Source organism: Tursiops truncatus, chromosome 15 (assembly GCF_011762595.2).
Source record: "Tursiops truncatus isolate mTurTru1 chromosome 15, mTurTru1.mat.Y, whole genome shotgun sequence".
NCBI classification, from domain to species: Eukaryota; Metazoa; Chordata; class Mammalia; order Artiodactyla; family Delphinidae; genus Tursiops; species Tursiops truncatus.
Genome location: NC_047048.1, coordinates 79,805,661 through 79,821,455, shown reverse-complemented (window position 1 = coordinate 79,821,455; position 15,795 = coordinate 79,805,661). Strand labels below are relative to the sequence as shown.

The following is a 15,795-nucleotide window of genomic DNA, read 5'->3' as shown; positions in this document are numbered from 1 at the left end:
TAACACGGAATCACACATGATAGATGAATCTGTATCTTGTTCCTTTTCACTTCACCACACGTTACTTGTAGCATTTTTTAGGAATTGTACTCTCCTCTGGACCCTGCTCCAATTTTCCACATACCCAGTTGTGGGAATCACTGTGGGTGCACTGCAAGGGGCGGACATGTGATCCCAGATGGGGCAGTGAGTCTCTTCCCTGGGATTTGGGGGCATCCTCTGGGTGGATGGATCTGTTATGTGTAAAATTTGGGAGTGTCAGTTGCCACCGTCTATCACGTAGGCTTCAGAGAAGGCTAGATTGCAGTGAGCAAAAGAATAATGCAGATATGCCAAAGAGAGAGAAAGATAGAGAGATGGAGATAGATAGATAGAGGAAAGGCAACATTTTGAGTTATCCACAAGGCTTCATTACATTCCCAAAGGTTAGTTTTGCCCTTGGACTCTGTGAGATATGGTCCTTCCAGTAAATCCCCATTGCCTCATTGGCCTCCCTTTCTTGGACCTAAGCATGGATGAAACATTTCACTCCCCCTATCAAAAATAACAAACAACTTAATCAAAAGATGGGCAGAAGACCTAAATAGATATTTCTACAAAGAAGACAAGCAGATGGGCAATAGGCACATGAATAGATGCTCAACATCGCTAATTATTAGAGAAAAGCAAATCAAAACTCCAATGAGGTATCACTGCACACCAGTCAGAAAGGCCATCGTCAAAAAGTCTACAAATAATAAATGCTGGCGAGGATATGGAGAAAAGGGAACCCTCCTACACTGTTGGTGGGAATGTAAATTGGTGCATGCACTATGAAAAGCAGTATGGAGGTTCCTTAAAAAACTAAAAATAAAGTTACCATACGATCCAGCAATCTCACTTCTGGACATATATCTGGAAAAGATGAAAACTCTAATTCGAAAAGATACATGCACCCCAAAGTTCATAGGGCTACTGTTCACAATAGCCAAGACATGGAAGCAGCCTAAACGTCCGTGAATGGATGGATGAATGGGTAAAGACGAGGTATGTAAATACAATGGAATGTTACTGACCACAGGAGTATTGCTTTCCTATGCAAGACCAGTTCAGATTTTAATTTACTTCTACTAACTTACTTTATGTTGAGCACAAGCACAGAGAAATGAAATTGCTAAAGGTCTAGCAACAAAACTCCTGGCATCAAATGCAATCTGGGAATCTCAGGAAAGTGAAACATTTGGGTCACAATCACAACTAGGTTTTAAAAATAGTACATCTTCAAAAAGAAAGAAAGAAAGAGAGAGAAAGAAAGGAAGAAGGAAAGAAAGAAAGACAGAGAGAGAGAGGGAGGGAGGAGGAAGGAAGGAAGGGAGGGAGGGAGAGAGATCTGTGTTGTGGCTGGTATGAAACTTGGACTTGATCCTGTTTCTTTCCTCCTGGGGATGCTGGGCTGGAGTAGGGCTGGGGAGCAGGTGATGCTTCCGTTCCCAAAATGTTAGGAAAACATTTCCCACAGGCAGGGCACTGGATTTGTTAATGTCTTTTGGCAGGAGATGCATGGGCTTATGTGGTATGATTTCTGGGACATTGTTCTAACGAGGATTCTGGATGGCAAGGAACAGTAGTCGGTTCCTAAAACTAGCTCAAGTGAAATCAGTTTTATTACAAGGATGCAGGAGGCTCTCAAGAAACTCAGGGTTGCTGGATGTCTTGTGAGTAGGAGTTAACAAGCTGGAGATATACTATTCACTCCCTCACCCCTTCCATTTCTCAGAAGTGCAGAGAATCGGCCCCAGCCTACAAGTGTGGTCAGTCCTCCTATTTCTTCCGGCACGCTCCTCTGCTTAAACTTGCACATGGCCCTTAGACGGCCAGTTCAGGAGACTATAGACCTCTCCTCTGCAGGACCCAGTGCTTACTGGAAGCCATATCAGTGTCCCATTCAGATCCTAGAGAGAGAAAATCTAGCAGCCCCACCTTATCTGGCTGAGTCAGGACATATAAGTCACGGATCTCTGGCATCAAATGGATTGACAGCTCTAGAATACAGGGGCTGTCCTTGTTCAATCATCCATGGTGGGAAAGGGAGACAGGACCCTGTGCTTTGCCATATCAGATAAGTTCTCTCGGTAGGAGTCAAAAGAAAAAGTGGTGTTCCACATCTTTAGAACACCCTGAATAGGGGAACATCTTTTAGTAAGAAGCCAAGACTTTCATCTCCAGTTACCCAGGAGGCCTGAATGTAAACTTTACCGAGAGAGATTTATTTAAACCAGTTTATACTATAAGGTGAATGACTGATACTGACATTCTATCTGGAGAGCCAGCCATTTCAAAATCAATTACTGAGTCCCTGATATGGTCACTCTGCTGGATTAGGGGGCTAGGAAATGAGTACTTTTGGAGAGGAAAAGAGGAGGGAGGGAAGAAGTTTCTTTAAATCTGAGTTCTTGCAGGAAGAAAAATGCCTAGAGAAGAAAAGGACACAGAGAGAATATATTGGGGTTGGTAGGGAAGACAACTTATTGACAATTTAACAATTCTGTAGTCAACAGAGCTTTTTTCTCAAACTCCTTCCAGCCTGAAATTGAACAGCCCAGGTCTTAGTTACTAAACAGCTGTTTTGGACAAGGAAGGCAAATTACTTACGCAAACTGGGAACCAAACTAGACCCAGCCCCTGTCCTCCAAGGGCAGCATCAAACGAGAAGAAATCTCAGCTGCTGTCCAGGCAGACTGTGGTAGAAGCCGGGAGAGCGTTACAAAGTGCAGCAAGGGTTCAGATGAAAAGCTACCCTAGGCTTGGGGTGGGGGAAATGGTGGCCGTTTTCAGAAGGCACCAGTTCACTCTTTTTGGTTGTAGCTTAGATTAGTGACATTCAACATTGTTACAAATAGCACAGCAGGAGCACCTGGAAATCAGAACTGATACTGGCCCCATTGGAGGAGAATCTGGAGGCCCCTTTGGCTCCAGGCACCAACTCTTTAGTTGCAAGATTATAGGGAGCTAAGGGCTAGGGAAATACCGACCAGTAGGAGTATTTACTATTTTAACAATTGGAGCTGCAGTGCAATGCTTATGGCTCAACACCCAGCCCTTTGGAAGGGCCTTATGAGGGGACAAGCCTGGAGATGCTGGTCTGGCTTCTGTTGTGGAGGGACTTGAATCCATGCTAAGGAGGCTGTTCTTCTTTCAGGAAGGACTAGAAAGCCATCTATCGGGAGACAATGCTCAGTGAACACCCCTTCAGTGAATAATTAGTCAGTACATTTCTAGGAGCTCCGAATGGCTGATGGGGATGCTGTTTTGATTAAAGATGTGGGGCCTGTCCTCTGGCAGCTGGGACACTAAAAGGAATTTGGGAAGGGAGTGACATGACTCCAAAGCATCATAGAACCAGTGGGCTAATGGGACCTTAATTAGTGGAGTCCCTCCCTCTCAGAAAGGGTAAGTGACTTGGCCAAGTTCATGCAGCCCATCAGAGAGACAAGCCTTTCCCTCCCAGTGATGGCTGCGGAAGAGGAAGATAAACCTTGTCAATCAGAGGCCAAGGTGGCAATGGGGTGGCACGGGGGGAGGGGAGGGCGGGGTACATCAAGAGGGAGAAAGGTGCGGTATTCTCAGGAGGGGGTTGGCATTTTTTAGGGGGAAGGTTCCGGAGGGCTGATTCTTGCTGCGTTAACTTCCTCTCTCTTTTTCTGGCTTTGCCTGGGTGGATTCGCGGTGTGGGTGGGAAGGCGCACCCTGAAGCTTTTGAGGCTCCTCTTCCCGGAGCGGAGCGGAAGGCCTGAGGCACCTTCTCCCAGCGGCCCCCAGCGGCTTTGGTCCGTCCCAAGGCTTCCCGGAGCTCGCCAGGCCCCAGGGCTTGGGGAGGCAGTCTCTGGGCAAGGCGCGGTCGGGACGGCGGCGTGGGTCCCCAGGTGCCAAGCAGCGCGCCGCGCGAGGCCGCTGCCGCCCATCCAGCTTCGCAGCCGGGGCTGGCAGCGCCGCGCTCCGCTCGGAGGGCGCTCGGCGGCGGAGTCCGGTGCTCGGGAGGGGCGAGGGGAGCCTCAGCCCCCTCCGCCTGCCCAGACCGAGGAGGGAGCGAGCAGGCGCGGAGCTGGCCCAGGCGCAGGGCGGTGGGCGCCTCTCCCTGCGTACAGTATCCCTGCTGCGCGCTCCCCGGGGCTGGGTGGCCTCAGACCTTGGCAGCCAGCAGTGCTGTGCGCCCCGCTTGCCCCGGGGTGCGTTAAGCGCCAGGCAGGAGCTGCTCAGCGGGGGTCACCGGACTCCTTCTTCTCCTTTCCCTGGAGCCGGCGGGTTGAGCTAGAAGCCAACCCCAGCCGGACGTGCGCTCCTATAAATAGCGCGCGTGTGCCCGCCTCGCGCTCTCCCGGCTGCGCGAGGACAGAGAAAGTTGTGCGCAGGGACTCCGGGCGTGCGGCCGAGGCAGGAGAGGACCCCACCGGCCGAGCCGCCCCGCATCTGAGAACTGATCCCGGGAATTCGTGCTTTCCGTGCTGGGGATCCGGCTAGCCAATGCGTAGCTGCCGACTTCCGAGAGACACCAAGCTTTGGGGAATTTCTGGCTAAGCGAAATTGAGAGTCGCTAGAGACCTGGCCATGAACACAGCCTCGCGTTCTTCCCAGTCCGGGAAACACCTTCTGCTTCTGTAATTCGTCCCTGCCGCGAGCCAGACACGTACTGGACCGACACGGGTACCACTCGGCATCCACCGTCCCCGTGGCTTCTCTGAGTCTCCTTCGTTTTTCCTGCTTCGTGGTTCACCCGGGGGTGACTGGGTTTGGGGAATTTATCATTTTCCTCTTTGAGGTGTGAATGTGAGGGTTTGGTGACTTTTAGATGTCTAGGAACAAGGGTGGGTGCAGGGGCCCCAGGCAGGGCTGATTCTTGGGCGGAGGAGGGTGGGGTATAGGGGATTCTGCATGAGCTCCTTAAAGGACAAAGGTAGCAGAACCAGCGAGAGAGCGCGAGGGGAGACTTTGACTTCAAACCACAGGATTGGAAGTGTGCGCGCCGCCGCCGCCGTTCCCGCAGCGCTGTCGATCTAGCCACGGGCATCTTCCCGAGCTCCGGGGTCCCGGGGTAGGAGGCGACGCAGGTGAGCAGAAGCGCCAGCCGGCTGCCCACGAGGCTCACCATGGGCGCTGGGGGCCGGGCGCTGTCCGTGGTGCCGGCTGTGCTGCTGGCCCTCACTCTGCCCGGGCTGCCCGTCTGGGCGCAGAACGACACGGAGCCCATCGTGCTGGAAGGCAAGTGCCTCGTGGTGTGCGACTCGAACCCGGCCACGGACTCCAAGGGCTCCTCTTCCTCCCCTCTGGGGATCTCGGTCCGGGCGGCTAACTCCAAGGTCGCCTTCTCGGCGGTGCGGAGCACCAACCACGAGCCGTCAGAGATGAGCAACAAGACGCGCATCATTTACTTCGATCAGGTCAGACCCCGAGGGATGCGGGGTGTCAGGAGTCGGGTGGCGGGAGGAGCGATGTCCAGGCAGCTCAGACCCGGGTTGAGCTGCTCTGATTGCGATTTGGGCGATCGTTTCGGCACTCGCCTCCGCAAAGGTTTTGGTCTGAAACTTCTGATATCTCTCCCGCCACCACCCCGCCCCCCATTCCCTCTTGGCCTCCGGAAGAGCTGCTGGGGTGGTGGGAAAGAGGCCGGGGGTGTAGAGCCAGGCGTCGAGAGCTCAGCACAAGTTTAACAGCAACAGGTCCATAGGACCTGGCAGGATCCTGGTCCCTGGACCTCGAAATCTCTTGGCCAGGGCTTGGCCCCCTGGCTCAGACTCCTCTGCGGGTGCTGCCGAGGCCATTCTCCGGCACAGTACTCTCTCTGATGCTGTATAAATGATTTGTTTCTCCCAGGTGGAGAAGCGTCTCCCCAAAGAGAGCTCTGGGGGCTCCCCAAAGAGATCTCTGCAGAGATCTCGCGGGTGGCTGGGGAGTGTAGGAAGCTGTGGCCCCGGTCTCATCTCGCCCACCTTTCCGCCGCCGGGATCCCCATATACATTGCAGGTACCGCTGCAGCGGAAAGCCCTTCTCGGCTACTTGGAGAAAAGTTGAGAGAAGGAGAGGAAAAGGAATCGGGCAGCTGCACTGAGCTCCCATAGGGAAGCGCTGGGGAGCCGTTCTCCCTTCCCCTGCTCCGGTCCTTCCAGAGACATGCAAATTAGTGGGGAAAGACAGCCTTGGGGGCTGAGGATAAGGGGGTGGGGGAGGAACTGATGAAAGCTGTGGCTTGTTTTTTTTAGCGACCTGGAGCTCTGGGGTTTGGCTGATGAGAAACCCCAGGGTATCAGCTTAGCAAGGAGTCTTAAAACTGAAATCAGACTCCAGGGGTATCATCTCAACGTCAACAGCACCCAGAGTCTTTTAAATTCCAAAGTCGTATGTGTAGTTCACAGTTGTGTGCCGCATGGGCAAGAGCACAGGTTAAGTGGTGCTGCAGGACGTGCCAGGGAAGGGATGCGGTGACATTCCTATTCCTTACTTAATTGTTCCTAAGTAATATACTCTCCAGCTGGCCAAAGACAGAGAATGCCTCTCTGGGGCTTCCTATTGAATAGCCATCATCTTAAAAGAATTAAGCAGCCCCTTTGGGGTTTTGGTGCAGTATTTTCCGTCTTGATGTAAATGAAGTCAGCACGACCCCTGGTTTGTGTGTCAATGCATTAATTAAATACCGTGGACATTGCACTATCCTCTGTACAGTGCATTCTTTTCAGTGACCTTTCTGTCAGTTAGAAGAGGAGAAGGGTTTGTTCTTCTGTTCCGGGTGCCCATGCATCTTAGAGACAACAAGACACATTTGGTTATAGATCTCGATGTGCTTGGATGCTCTAATTACAATGTAGAGTCAACATCCAGCCTTATGTGTAGTCAACACTAATCAGCCGGTTCCATTATTGCTAATGAATTATGCTACTTGTATCTGATTCAGGAAGTCCCTGCTAAGTACCTCAAATTATGTTAAATGTGCTTAAACACATCTTTGTAAAATCTCTGTTAGGAATTATTGCATAGCTTGTGATTTGTTGAAAGACCATTGATCATCGGGTCGGAGACAGAAATCTGATGCTTACTTGGAAAAAGGTGTAATCTCAGAATAAAATGCTACACCAACATACATTTTAATTTGGGGGTTGAGCCTGGTACATCTACCTGACCATCACTATAATTCTGGTGCATTGCTCACAGGCAATAGTATGTCTTTAGGGAATTATGCAAAGGGCTTAATATTAGCATGAATGTAGTGTTCAAAAGAGATAGTAGCAGATTGCCATTGATACAGGGGAAATGTATCTTTAGAAGGACATCTGATTTTTTTGAATGCCACTTATAGATTTATTTCTTGGAGAGAGATGGAAGAAACCCTAGTTATCTCCTGCCCTCCGCCCCTGCAATACACACACACACACATACATTCTCCTGCTCTTTTTCATAGGAAGGGTCATACCTATGTGACATTTAGCTTATGAGGTCACTTATTGAAATTCAGAGCTAATTTCATAACCAGTAGAATCAGGCCGAACATTTCGGAATACAGAGTGCACTGTTGTTTTCTTGGGAAGCAGTGCTTTATTTCACTCTTCGTTTTTGCCCCTTGAACTTTAAATAAAGAGCAGGTGATTGATAAGGGAATGGATGACGGATAACACTGGGAGCAGCACAAGAAGGCCACCTGTTTCACAGTCTCTACTCTTTGGCAGCCTGCAAAGGCTGAGTCATTGCCAAAATATTATAATTAAGGCCTGGATGGCATAGGAATGGAACAAATGGCCGTGGGGCTTAGCAGAGGTTTGGCGGAGCCTCAGAGGAGGGCTGGGCATTCAGCTCACTCTGTGTACCAACTGTTCAGTGTCATGGATTATGTCACACGGTGGAGGGAGTGTCCAGACCTCTGTGTGGTGTGTCCGGGAATGACTGCAGAGAGCCCATGGGTGCCAGTTGGCTGACTTGGACACGTCACCTCTGGGCACTGTGAAGGCTCATAGAGGGTAGGCGCGTAAATATGTGGCAGAAGCCTTTTATTTGACTCTCAAGGTAAAGCTAATATTTATAAGCCTTCACGTGTTTCTAGATGTTTCCAGAGCCATTGGGCCTTGCTGGAATTGAGGCATGACTACAAAGCTGTTACTTTATTTTTTCTTATACCATTTAAAAGACAGAAGAACCTTCCAATATACAAATCCGTTTTCCAAGTCACTAAAGAAAAAGGGATAGAACTCAATGTTTTATTTTCTATGGTTTTAAAAGTTAATTTTCTTTCTTAAGAAAGAAAGAAGAAAGAAAGGAAAAGAAAAAGGAAGGAGGAAAACTTATTTTACTTACAGAAGAGAATATTGTAATAATTGACTGCTGTTTATTCTTTTTATTTGTAGATCCTAGTAAATGTGGGTAATTTTTTCACCCTGGAGTCTGTCTTTGTAGCACCAAGGAAAGGAATTTACAGTTTCAGTTTTCACGTAATTAAAGTCTACCAGAGCCAAACAATCCAGGTATGTCTTTCGACCTGTTCCCTCTGTACCCTCAGGTGACAGTGTTTATCAGCAGTGGGTTATGTATTTAAGTATTTATCCAAAGATGTGTTTCATTGTAAAAATAAACAACCATCTTCATAGCAGTTTATTTTTAAAACACTTAATTTCCAATAACATCTATTAAGGCATGTGACAAGAAGCATATAGAAGAATAAGCAATTGACCTTATTACCTTAATAACAACGTCACTTAAAAAATATTGCTTAGTGGGCTTCCCTGGTGGCGCAGTGGTTGAGAGTCCACCTGCCGATGCAGGGGGCATGGGTTCGTGCCCCGGTCCGGGAAGATCCCACATGCCGCGGAGCGGCTGGGCCCGTGAGCCATGGCCGCTGAGCCTGCGTGTTGGGAGCCTGTGCTCCGCAACGGGAGAGGCCACGACAGTGAGAGGCCCGCGTACCGTGAAAAAAAAAAAGAAATATATATATATATTGCTTAGTAAAAATTCAGTGACACAAATCTCTTTATAAGATCTTGAATGCTTTTAATGCATGTGCAAAAATTACCTGAATTTGTAAGAAAAAAACTAGTAAGATTATCAGAGCTTTACAGGTAACTACTAAATAGATAAAACAAATTTGCTGTCATCGTTAAAATTATGAGCTACAGTTAACGACTGAGAATAAATCTATGAAGGAACAATTATTCAATATACTTTTAAAGAAACGATGTGCTGTGCTTATCCTCTAAGTAGTTTATCCTCAGTTACTCTGATGTTGATGAATTCTTACCAATTGCAGTTTCACAGTTAATATATTTTGTGTTGTGCTTTCTAAGGAACGGGCTTGAATGTACACTCATGGACAATGATGAAGCTAGTTCCTATAGTATCTAACATGCCAGCACCCAGTAACACCAATACATGTCTATGGAATTCTAGGATAACTTTTTATCGTATGTTCAATGTTTGTATTGTATACTATGTATACAATATAGTATACAATATTGTATACTAAGTATACTATGTATACTATCATCTATGAATGATAGATTACACACTCATCTACTACTTTTACATGTCCTAGTGCGTGGATAAATTGATAGGTCTCAGATTTAATTTATTCAATATTATTTTTAACATAAAAGGAATGAATATCTAGTAAACAAATTTCCTTCCATGGAAAAGCTTTTCCCAAGCCCCAACATTTAGAAATTTTTGTAATGTTTAACACAGTATAATCAAAATTGTAGTAAGGAGAGAAGGGAATAAATTTGATTTTATTCTTTGCTAATTATCCATCATTAAAATCTTCAGTGGTAGTGGTGATTATTATTTTTAATACACATTTCTTATCAGGGAAAATGAAGAAATCACAACACACATATTCCATAATTTCAACTGATTTTTAGCACTCTGCATGTCTCAGCGGTACAGTAAACCTGCAAGGATGTTAGTAGAACCTTGCGGTACCTGGGTTTCTCAGAGCAAAGGGCACTGGGGCTCTCTTTGCTAATGTACTGGGAAGCCACAGGCTCGCATCATTGCCAAAAACTTGCTACTGAATACGAGAGGTAAATAAAGTATTCAATAGTAGGCTTAAGTTATGTGCTGAAGGGAAGCCAGTTTTCACATGGCTAGGTTGCTCTCCATGGATGGTATTCTTTTGTGAGCATTTAAGGAAATTTCTATGGGAGAAATTAAAAAAAAACTGTTTTAATTAAGAAAGATCAGCTTGGTAAGATCATACTAAGCCTAGCCACCACTATCTGCTAATTTGAAAGGAAAGGGATATATTTACTGAACATCAGTTATTTTACCAGGTTGGTCATTTTAGACATTATTTTTCACCCCCTGCCCCTCATAGATGCTTTGACTTCCTTTCTTTTTTTTCTTTCTCTCTTTCCTTCTTTCTTTTCTCCTTCCTTTCTTTTCTTTTCTTTTCTTTCTTTCTTTCTTTCTTTCTTTCTTTCTTTCTTTCTTTCTTTCTTTCTTTCTCTTTTCTTTTCTTTCATCTACAATATTAGTTTCAGGTGTACAACATAGTGAGTCAAGATTTTTATAGATTATATTCCATTTAAAGCTATTATAGGGCTTCCCTGGTGGCGCAGTGGTTGAGAATCCGCCTGCCGACGCAGGGGACATGGGTTCGTGCCCCGGTCTGGGAAGATCCCACATACCGCAGAGCGGCTGGGCACGTGAGCCATGGCTGCTGAGCCTGCGCGTCCGGAACCTGTGGTCCGCAACGGGAGAGGCCACAACAGTGAGAGGCCCGCATACCACAAAAAAAAGCTATTATAAAATAATGTCTGTACTTCCCTGTGCTGTGCAATATATCCTTGTAGCCTATTTATTTGATACATAGTGGTTTTTACTTCTTAATTCCCTACCCCTATCTTCCTCTCCCACAGCCCTCCTCTCACTGATAACCCTAGTTTGTTCTCTGTAACTGTGAGTCTGTTTCTGTTTTGTTTTATTAATTCATTTGTTTTGACTTTAGAGAGAGATTTTCAGTGGTTTTTTTTTTTTTTCTCCTTGTAGGTTAACCTGATGTTAAATGGAAAACCAGTAATATCTGCCTTCGCTGGGGATAAAGACGTTACACGTGAGGCTGCCACGAATGGGGTCCTGCTCTACCTGGATAAAGAGGATAAGGTTTACCTAAAACTGGAGAAAGGTAACTTGGTTGGAGGCTGGCAGTATTCCACGTTCTCTGGCTTTCTGGTGTTCCCCCTATAGAATTTGATTTCTTCGCGACGTTCATCCGGGTGAGGGGCGGCCCACCCTTGACTTCCTGGAAGATCATTTCCTCATCATTGGATTGATGTCTTTCCTTGGTTTCTCATGGGTAAATATGGATTCCCTGTAAGGATGCTAGGCCTGTCTGAAGCAGTACTGAGCTCCACAGGTTATTTTTGTGCGTGTGCGTTTCAGTGTACTTGGATCAGGACTCACAGCAGTTGATACCCATCTATGCTTAAGCGTAACAGTTCAAAGCTGTCTGCAAGGTTTATTCTGAATTTAATTTCCTGGAATTACTGAATTCGTTGCAGATGTGGCATTTTATTTAGTTAGTTTTCAAAGACCGGCAACTGGGTCTGAGAATTAGAGAACTGTATAAAAGTTCTGACTTCAGTCAACGATTTGCGTGATACTGCCAAAGAATTGTGTGCTGTGTTGCTATACTGGTTTCACTTGTTTTTATTGCTTTGGAATTAGTTTTTTTGGTTTTCTTAGGGTAACTGCTGGCTTTGTGTCTTCTCTACAAATAGGGTAATGGCTTGTCTGCAAATTTACTCTATGAGGCCAGCATCAGGACTTCCCTTTAAAAAAAAAATGCTTCATAGTTGTATTTTAATTCTATATGTGAAAGAGTCATATTTTCCAAATTATATTTTCTAATAGGAAGAGTAGATCATAAATCTAACAAGGAAAAAGTTGCTTACCCGAATTCTAAGTGCTCAATCCTCAAACCTCCGCAAAACAGCTCTCCTCCACGGGAAATCTTACACTTTATTTCTCACTTTAATTAACGTGATTGATAATAACCACTTTTTAAGAACCTAAGGGATTTTTTTTTCCCTTAGACATGACCACTTTATTAACTGGAGATGGGATGCCCTTGTTTTTAATTATACCTATTTTTCAAACCTCCTGTTGTGTTTGAAGTATCATCTGGTTTTGCCTTAACTCCTTAAATTGTATAGATTTATCTGTTTAGTTAATACGAAATCCAAATAGCCCAAGCTAAACTTAGTGCAATATCTTATTTTGTCTTTTGTATAGGTCATATGAATTCATAAAATTATTTATGTCTCTGTTATAGAATAAAGGTTAATATATGTTAGTTGAATTGTTTTGTCCTTTCGGATTTGGAAATATATGTTTTACATGATTTATTCTCTCTCTCTCACCAACCCTTCCTCTCTCCCTTCCTCGCTCCTGTCCTTCCTACCTTTCTCTCATTTCTTTGTCTTGGAGTTGAAGAAAAGCTTTCTGAATTTTTAGAGAATGTACTCTGAATTGGCATAGGAAATCTTTACTATATGTTTAATTTGTCCAGATCCAGTGAGCTTGGCAAAAGAGGATCAATGAATTTAGGAAACTCTCCTTTCAGAAGGACTTACTGTTAGGAAGTTAAGTTTTAAAAGCTCCCCTAAAGCATCATGAAGGACTCAGGGAAAGAATGAGTGGTGATGCGTATAAAGACCAATATTTTCAAACTAAAGACTTTGGGGAAAAGTTCTCCCCTTTTCTCAACATTAAAGGACAAACAGAAGATGGCCCATTTCTTTTCAGAAGGAACTATAATTATAGATGTCTCATGTGGAGATTTCCATGCTCAACTTCCTGGTTGGTTGTCAATTAAAACAATTTTGGGAGCCCCCCTTTTGCAGTTTGTGGCATCGAGGAAGCTGTTGCAGGATTCTGTGGGAGGAAACATGCAGGCAGGTCTTCCAGTATACCGGTGATTAATCACCAAGTCAAAATATTCATTCATCACAGGAAAACTCTCTGCTCCAAGAAAACGAAACTGAAGGAAATAAGGAGCTTAAACATAGGACCTCCCCGATTCCAAGTGCTTTTGGGGGTTCCTGGTGATCCCGGATTCTGTTATAACAGCCTGATTATCTAGTTAAAATTTTGTTTTAATTCTTTCTTTTCTTTGTTTTTTTTTGGACTTAAGGCTGTTTTCCCCATTCTTTTTGGTTTCTAGAAACCTGGATAGCTGAATGTCTTCTTCTGGTTTTTAGTTTTTTAGCAAGTTACTGTTTTGATTCTTAGAATAAACAGCTTCAACCAACATAGCTTAAATTATCTTATAATGTGTTACATGCTTTGCTACATACTGAGTTTATAGAAGTGGTTACATCTGCCCTTTTTAGACCCCCCTAGACAGCAAACACAGCCAGAATCTTCATAAGGAGCAACAGAGGTCGCAAAGTGTGGTTCTACTTCGCCTTCTGACCGAGGGCACTGGGCTTTACCAATCTACCTTTACCATCTAAACCATCTGTCTCCAGAACGATGGTAATCCATGGGTCCCCCAATCGGTTGACCTAATGACCAGAGAGAAGTAATGAAAACAAGGAGAGGTGACAGCATGTGATAGCGGTTCACATTCAGAGCTATGGAGCTCAAGTTGAATTCTTGTGGTTTTCTTTGGTAGGGAGGGACGTGGGGTTTCAGAAGTTGGTTTCTAAATAGGTTATTCCGTCCCCTGTAATACAGGCCTACCTTTAATCTGGGTTTCAAATGGCATAGAATCAAAAAAAGATTTTTTTTTTTTGTGGCTTTTGGTCTTCTCTGACCTTTCTCGGAAAACAAATTCTCTGTGAATTTGATCCTGAAGTTCTGTGTCATCTTCTCAAACTAAGAAGATGTGTAAGAATCACCAGAGGAATCTTGATAAAATGTCGATTCTGGTGCAGTAGGTCTGGAATGGGACCCGAGCGTGTGCATTTTTTTTTGGCGGTACGCGGGCCTCTCACTGTTGTGGCCTCTCCCGTTGTGGAGCACAGGCTCCAGACGCGCAGGCTCAGCAGCCATGGCTCACGGGCCCAGCCGCTCCGCGGCATGTGGGATCTTCCTGGATGGGGGCACGACCCCGCATCCCCTGCATCGGCAGGCAGACTCTCAACCACTGCGCCACCAGGGAAGCCCCATGTGCATTTTTAACAAGTCCCCAGATGGTGTCAGTGTTGCTGGCCTGGGTATCACACTTGGAATGGAGAGACCTACCATCACACAGTGTGGCCTGTGGACCAGTAGCGTCCATATCCTGGGGGCTCGTTAGAAACCCAGGTGGGGTTTAGACTCACCCCAGACCTACCGAGTCAGAATCTATATCTTTAACAAGATCTTCTGCCCCTCCCGTCCCCATGGTTCTCAGGCACAGTACAGTTTACGAAGCTCTGTCTTCAAGTAAAACCCACAGACCACCTGCATCAGAATCACCTGCTAGGCTTCCGACAGGTGTAACAAATTCCCCAGGTGATTCTTACCACCTCAGTACATCCCGGGGCAGGGCGTTTTCTCTGCCGTGACCCCGGAGTCCAAGTACTCTCATTATCCTCCCTATTTTAAACTCGGGGAGCCCAAGGCAGTGAGCACGAGGCCTTCATGCAGGTAAGCACGAGACTCTCGCTCTGTGATGAGAAAAGGCTGGAAGGAGTGTTGCCGTTTTGTGCAGAGGAAGGGCTACAGGAAGACCTCACCTCCAGGAAAGACGTGAGAGACCGGTGTGAAGACGAAGGTAGGTCACCCGCAGAAAGTGGCGCCTTGTGAAGAAAGAAAACCCTTAGTGACAGTCCTTATTTTGTCAGCATTTGTTCTGAAATAAAGATGTAGTTGCATCTTGCTTTTCTTTGTGACTGAAGTGATCCTTCTCCAGGGATTATAGGGTCTCTGTCTAAGTATACTTGGCATTTGGCTTCAGAAGACATTGTTCAACTTAATAAAGTGTGTGTGTGTGTGTGTGTGTGTGTGTGTGTGTGAGAGAGAGAGAGAGAGAGAGAGAGAGAGAGAGAGAGAGAGAGAGAGAGGGAGGGAATGAGAATGGGAGAATATATTCAGAAGGATCCATGATGCCAGCAATTTCCAGTGGACCAGAAAGTACGTTTAAAATTCATTCAAGGGCAGAAGGCTTTCTCAAAAATTTTTAGGTCCAATTGGTGATATTTATAATGAGAAAATATATTGTCATAGGTACTGAACTAAGGTAGTCTTTATTTCCCATGGAGTTACCTTGAGAACATAAATTTTGACCCTCTGGCTTTCCAGGAACTGGAAATTCTGACGGAACCTCAGAGGGCATCAGTCTGCTAGTTCCCTGGGAGGATGAGGAACTCTGACAAATAACTGTTGTGGCTGAGAGTGAAGGGTAGAGAAATGGACTTTGTGTCTCTCCCGTTGGTTTTTTTCTGTTGTTGGGGTTTTTTGGTTGTTGTTTGCTTGTTTTGGTTTGTTGTGTTGTCGTGTTTCAGCTTGGATGTCAAGGTACAATCAATAAAGGGAAGAAAGTGCAGGGAAATTAATACAGGCTGAGTCGCTATTTTCACATTTTTACTTTTTTTTCTTCAGGACAGGAGGAAAACATGGTTTAAAATGACCTGTCCATTCAGTGGTTTTCTTTCCTAGCCTTCCAGAGAGAAGGGAGTTAAACAAGCAAGAGCAGGCCTGGGGCCCATTTCCGGGGGCGGGGGAGTGCACTGACCAAGCATTCAGGGAGGCTGAAGATCGTTAAGTTGGAAGCAGGTTCTGGTGGGTGTGGAGATGGCTGTCCCACCAGTGAGGATAGGGCTTTATCATCCTGGTTAGGGCGTTGCCACCCAGGAA

General features: G+C 45.8%; 1 protein-coding gene across 1 annotated transcript; it reads left to right on the top strand.

The window, feature by feature from the left end:
- Window positions 1–5,123: 5,123 nt before the first annotated feature.
- CBLN4 (cerebellin 4 precursor) lies at window positions 5,124–11,296 on the top strand. Its single transcript, XM_004320003.4, has 3 exons — window positions 5,124–5,414; window positions 8,364–8,480; window positions 10,999–11,296. Exons 1-3 carry the CDS (start codon window positions 5,124–5,126, stop codon window positions 11,194–11,196), a joined length of 606 nt encoding a protein of 201 aa, XP_004320051.1. The 3' UTR covers window positions 11,197–11,296.
- The last annotated feature ends 4,499 nt before the right edge of the window (window positions 11,297–15,795 follow it).

Coding starts and splice junctions, on each gene's coding strand:
- CBLN4 (XM_004320003.4), top strand. CDS start 5,124: ATGGGCGCTGGGGGCCGGGCGCTGTCCGTGGTGCCGGCTGTGCTGCTG. Junction 5,415..8,363: donor GCATCATTTACTTCGATCAG/GTCAGACCCCGA, acceptor TTTTATTTGTAG/ATCCTAGTAAATGTGGGTAA. Junction 8,481..10,998: donor ACCAGAGCCAAACAATCCAG/GTATGTCTTTCG, acceptor TTCTCCTTGTAG/GTTAACCTGATGTTAAATGG.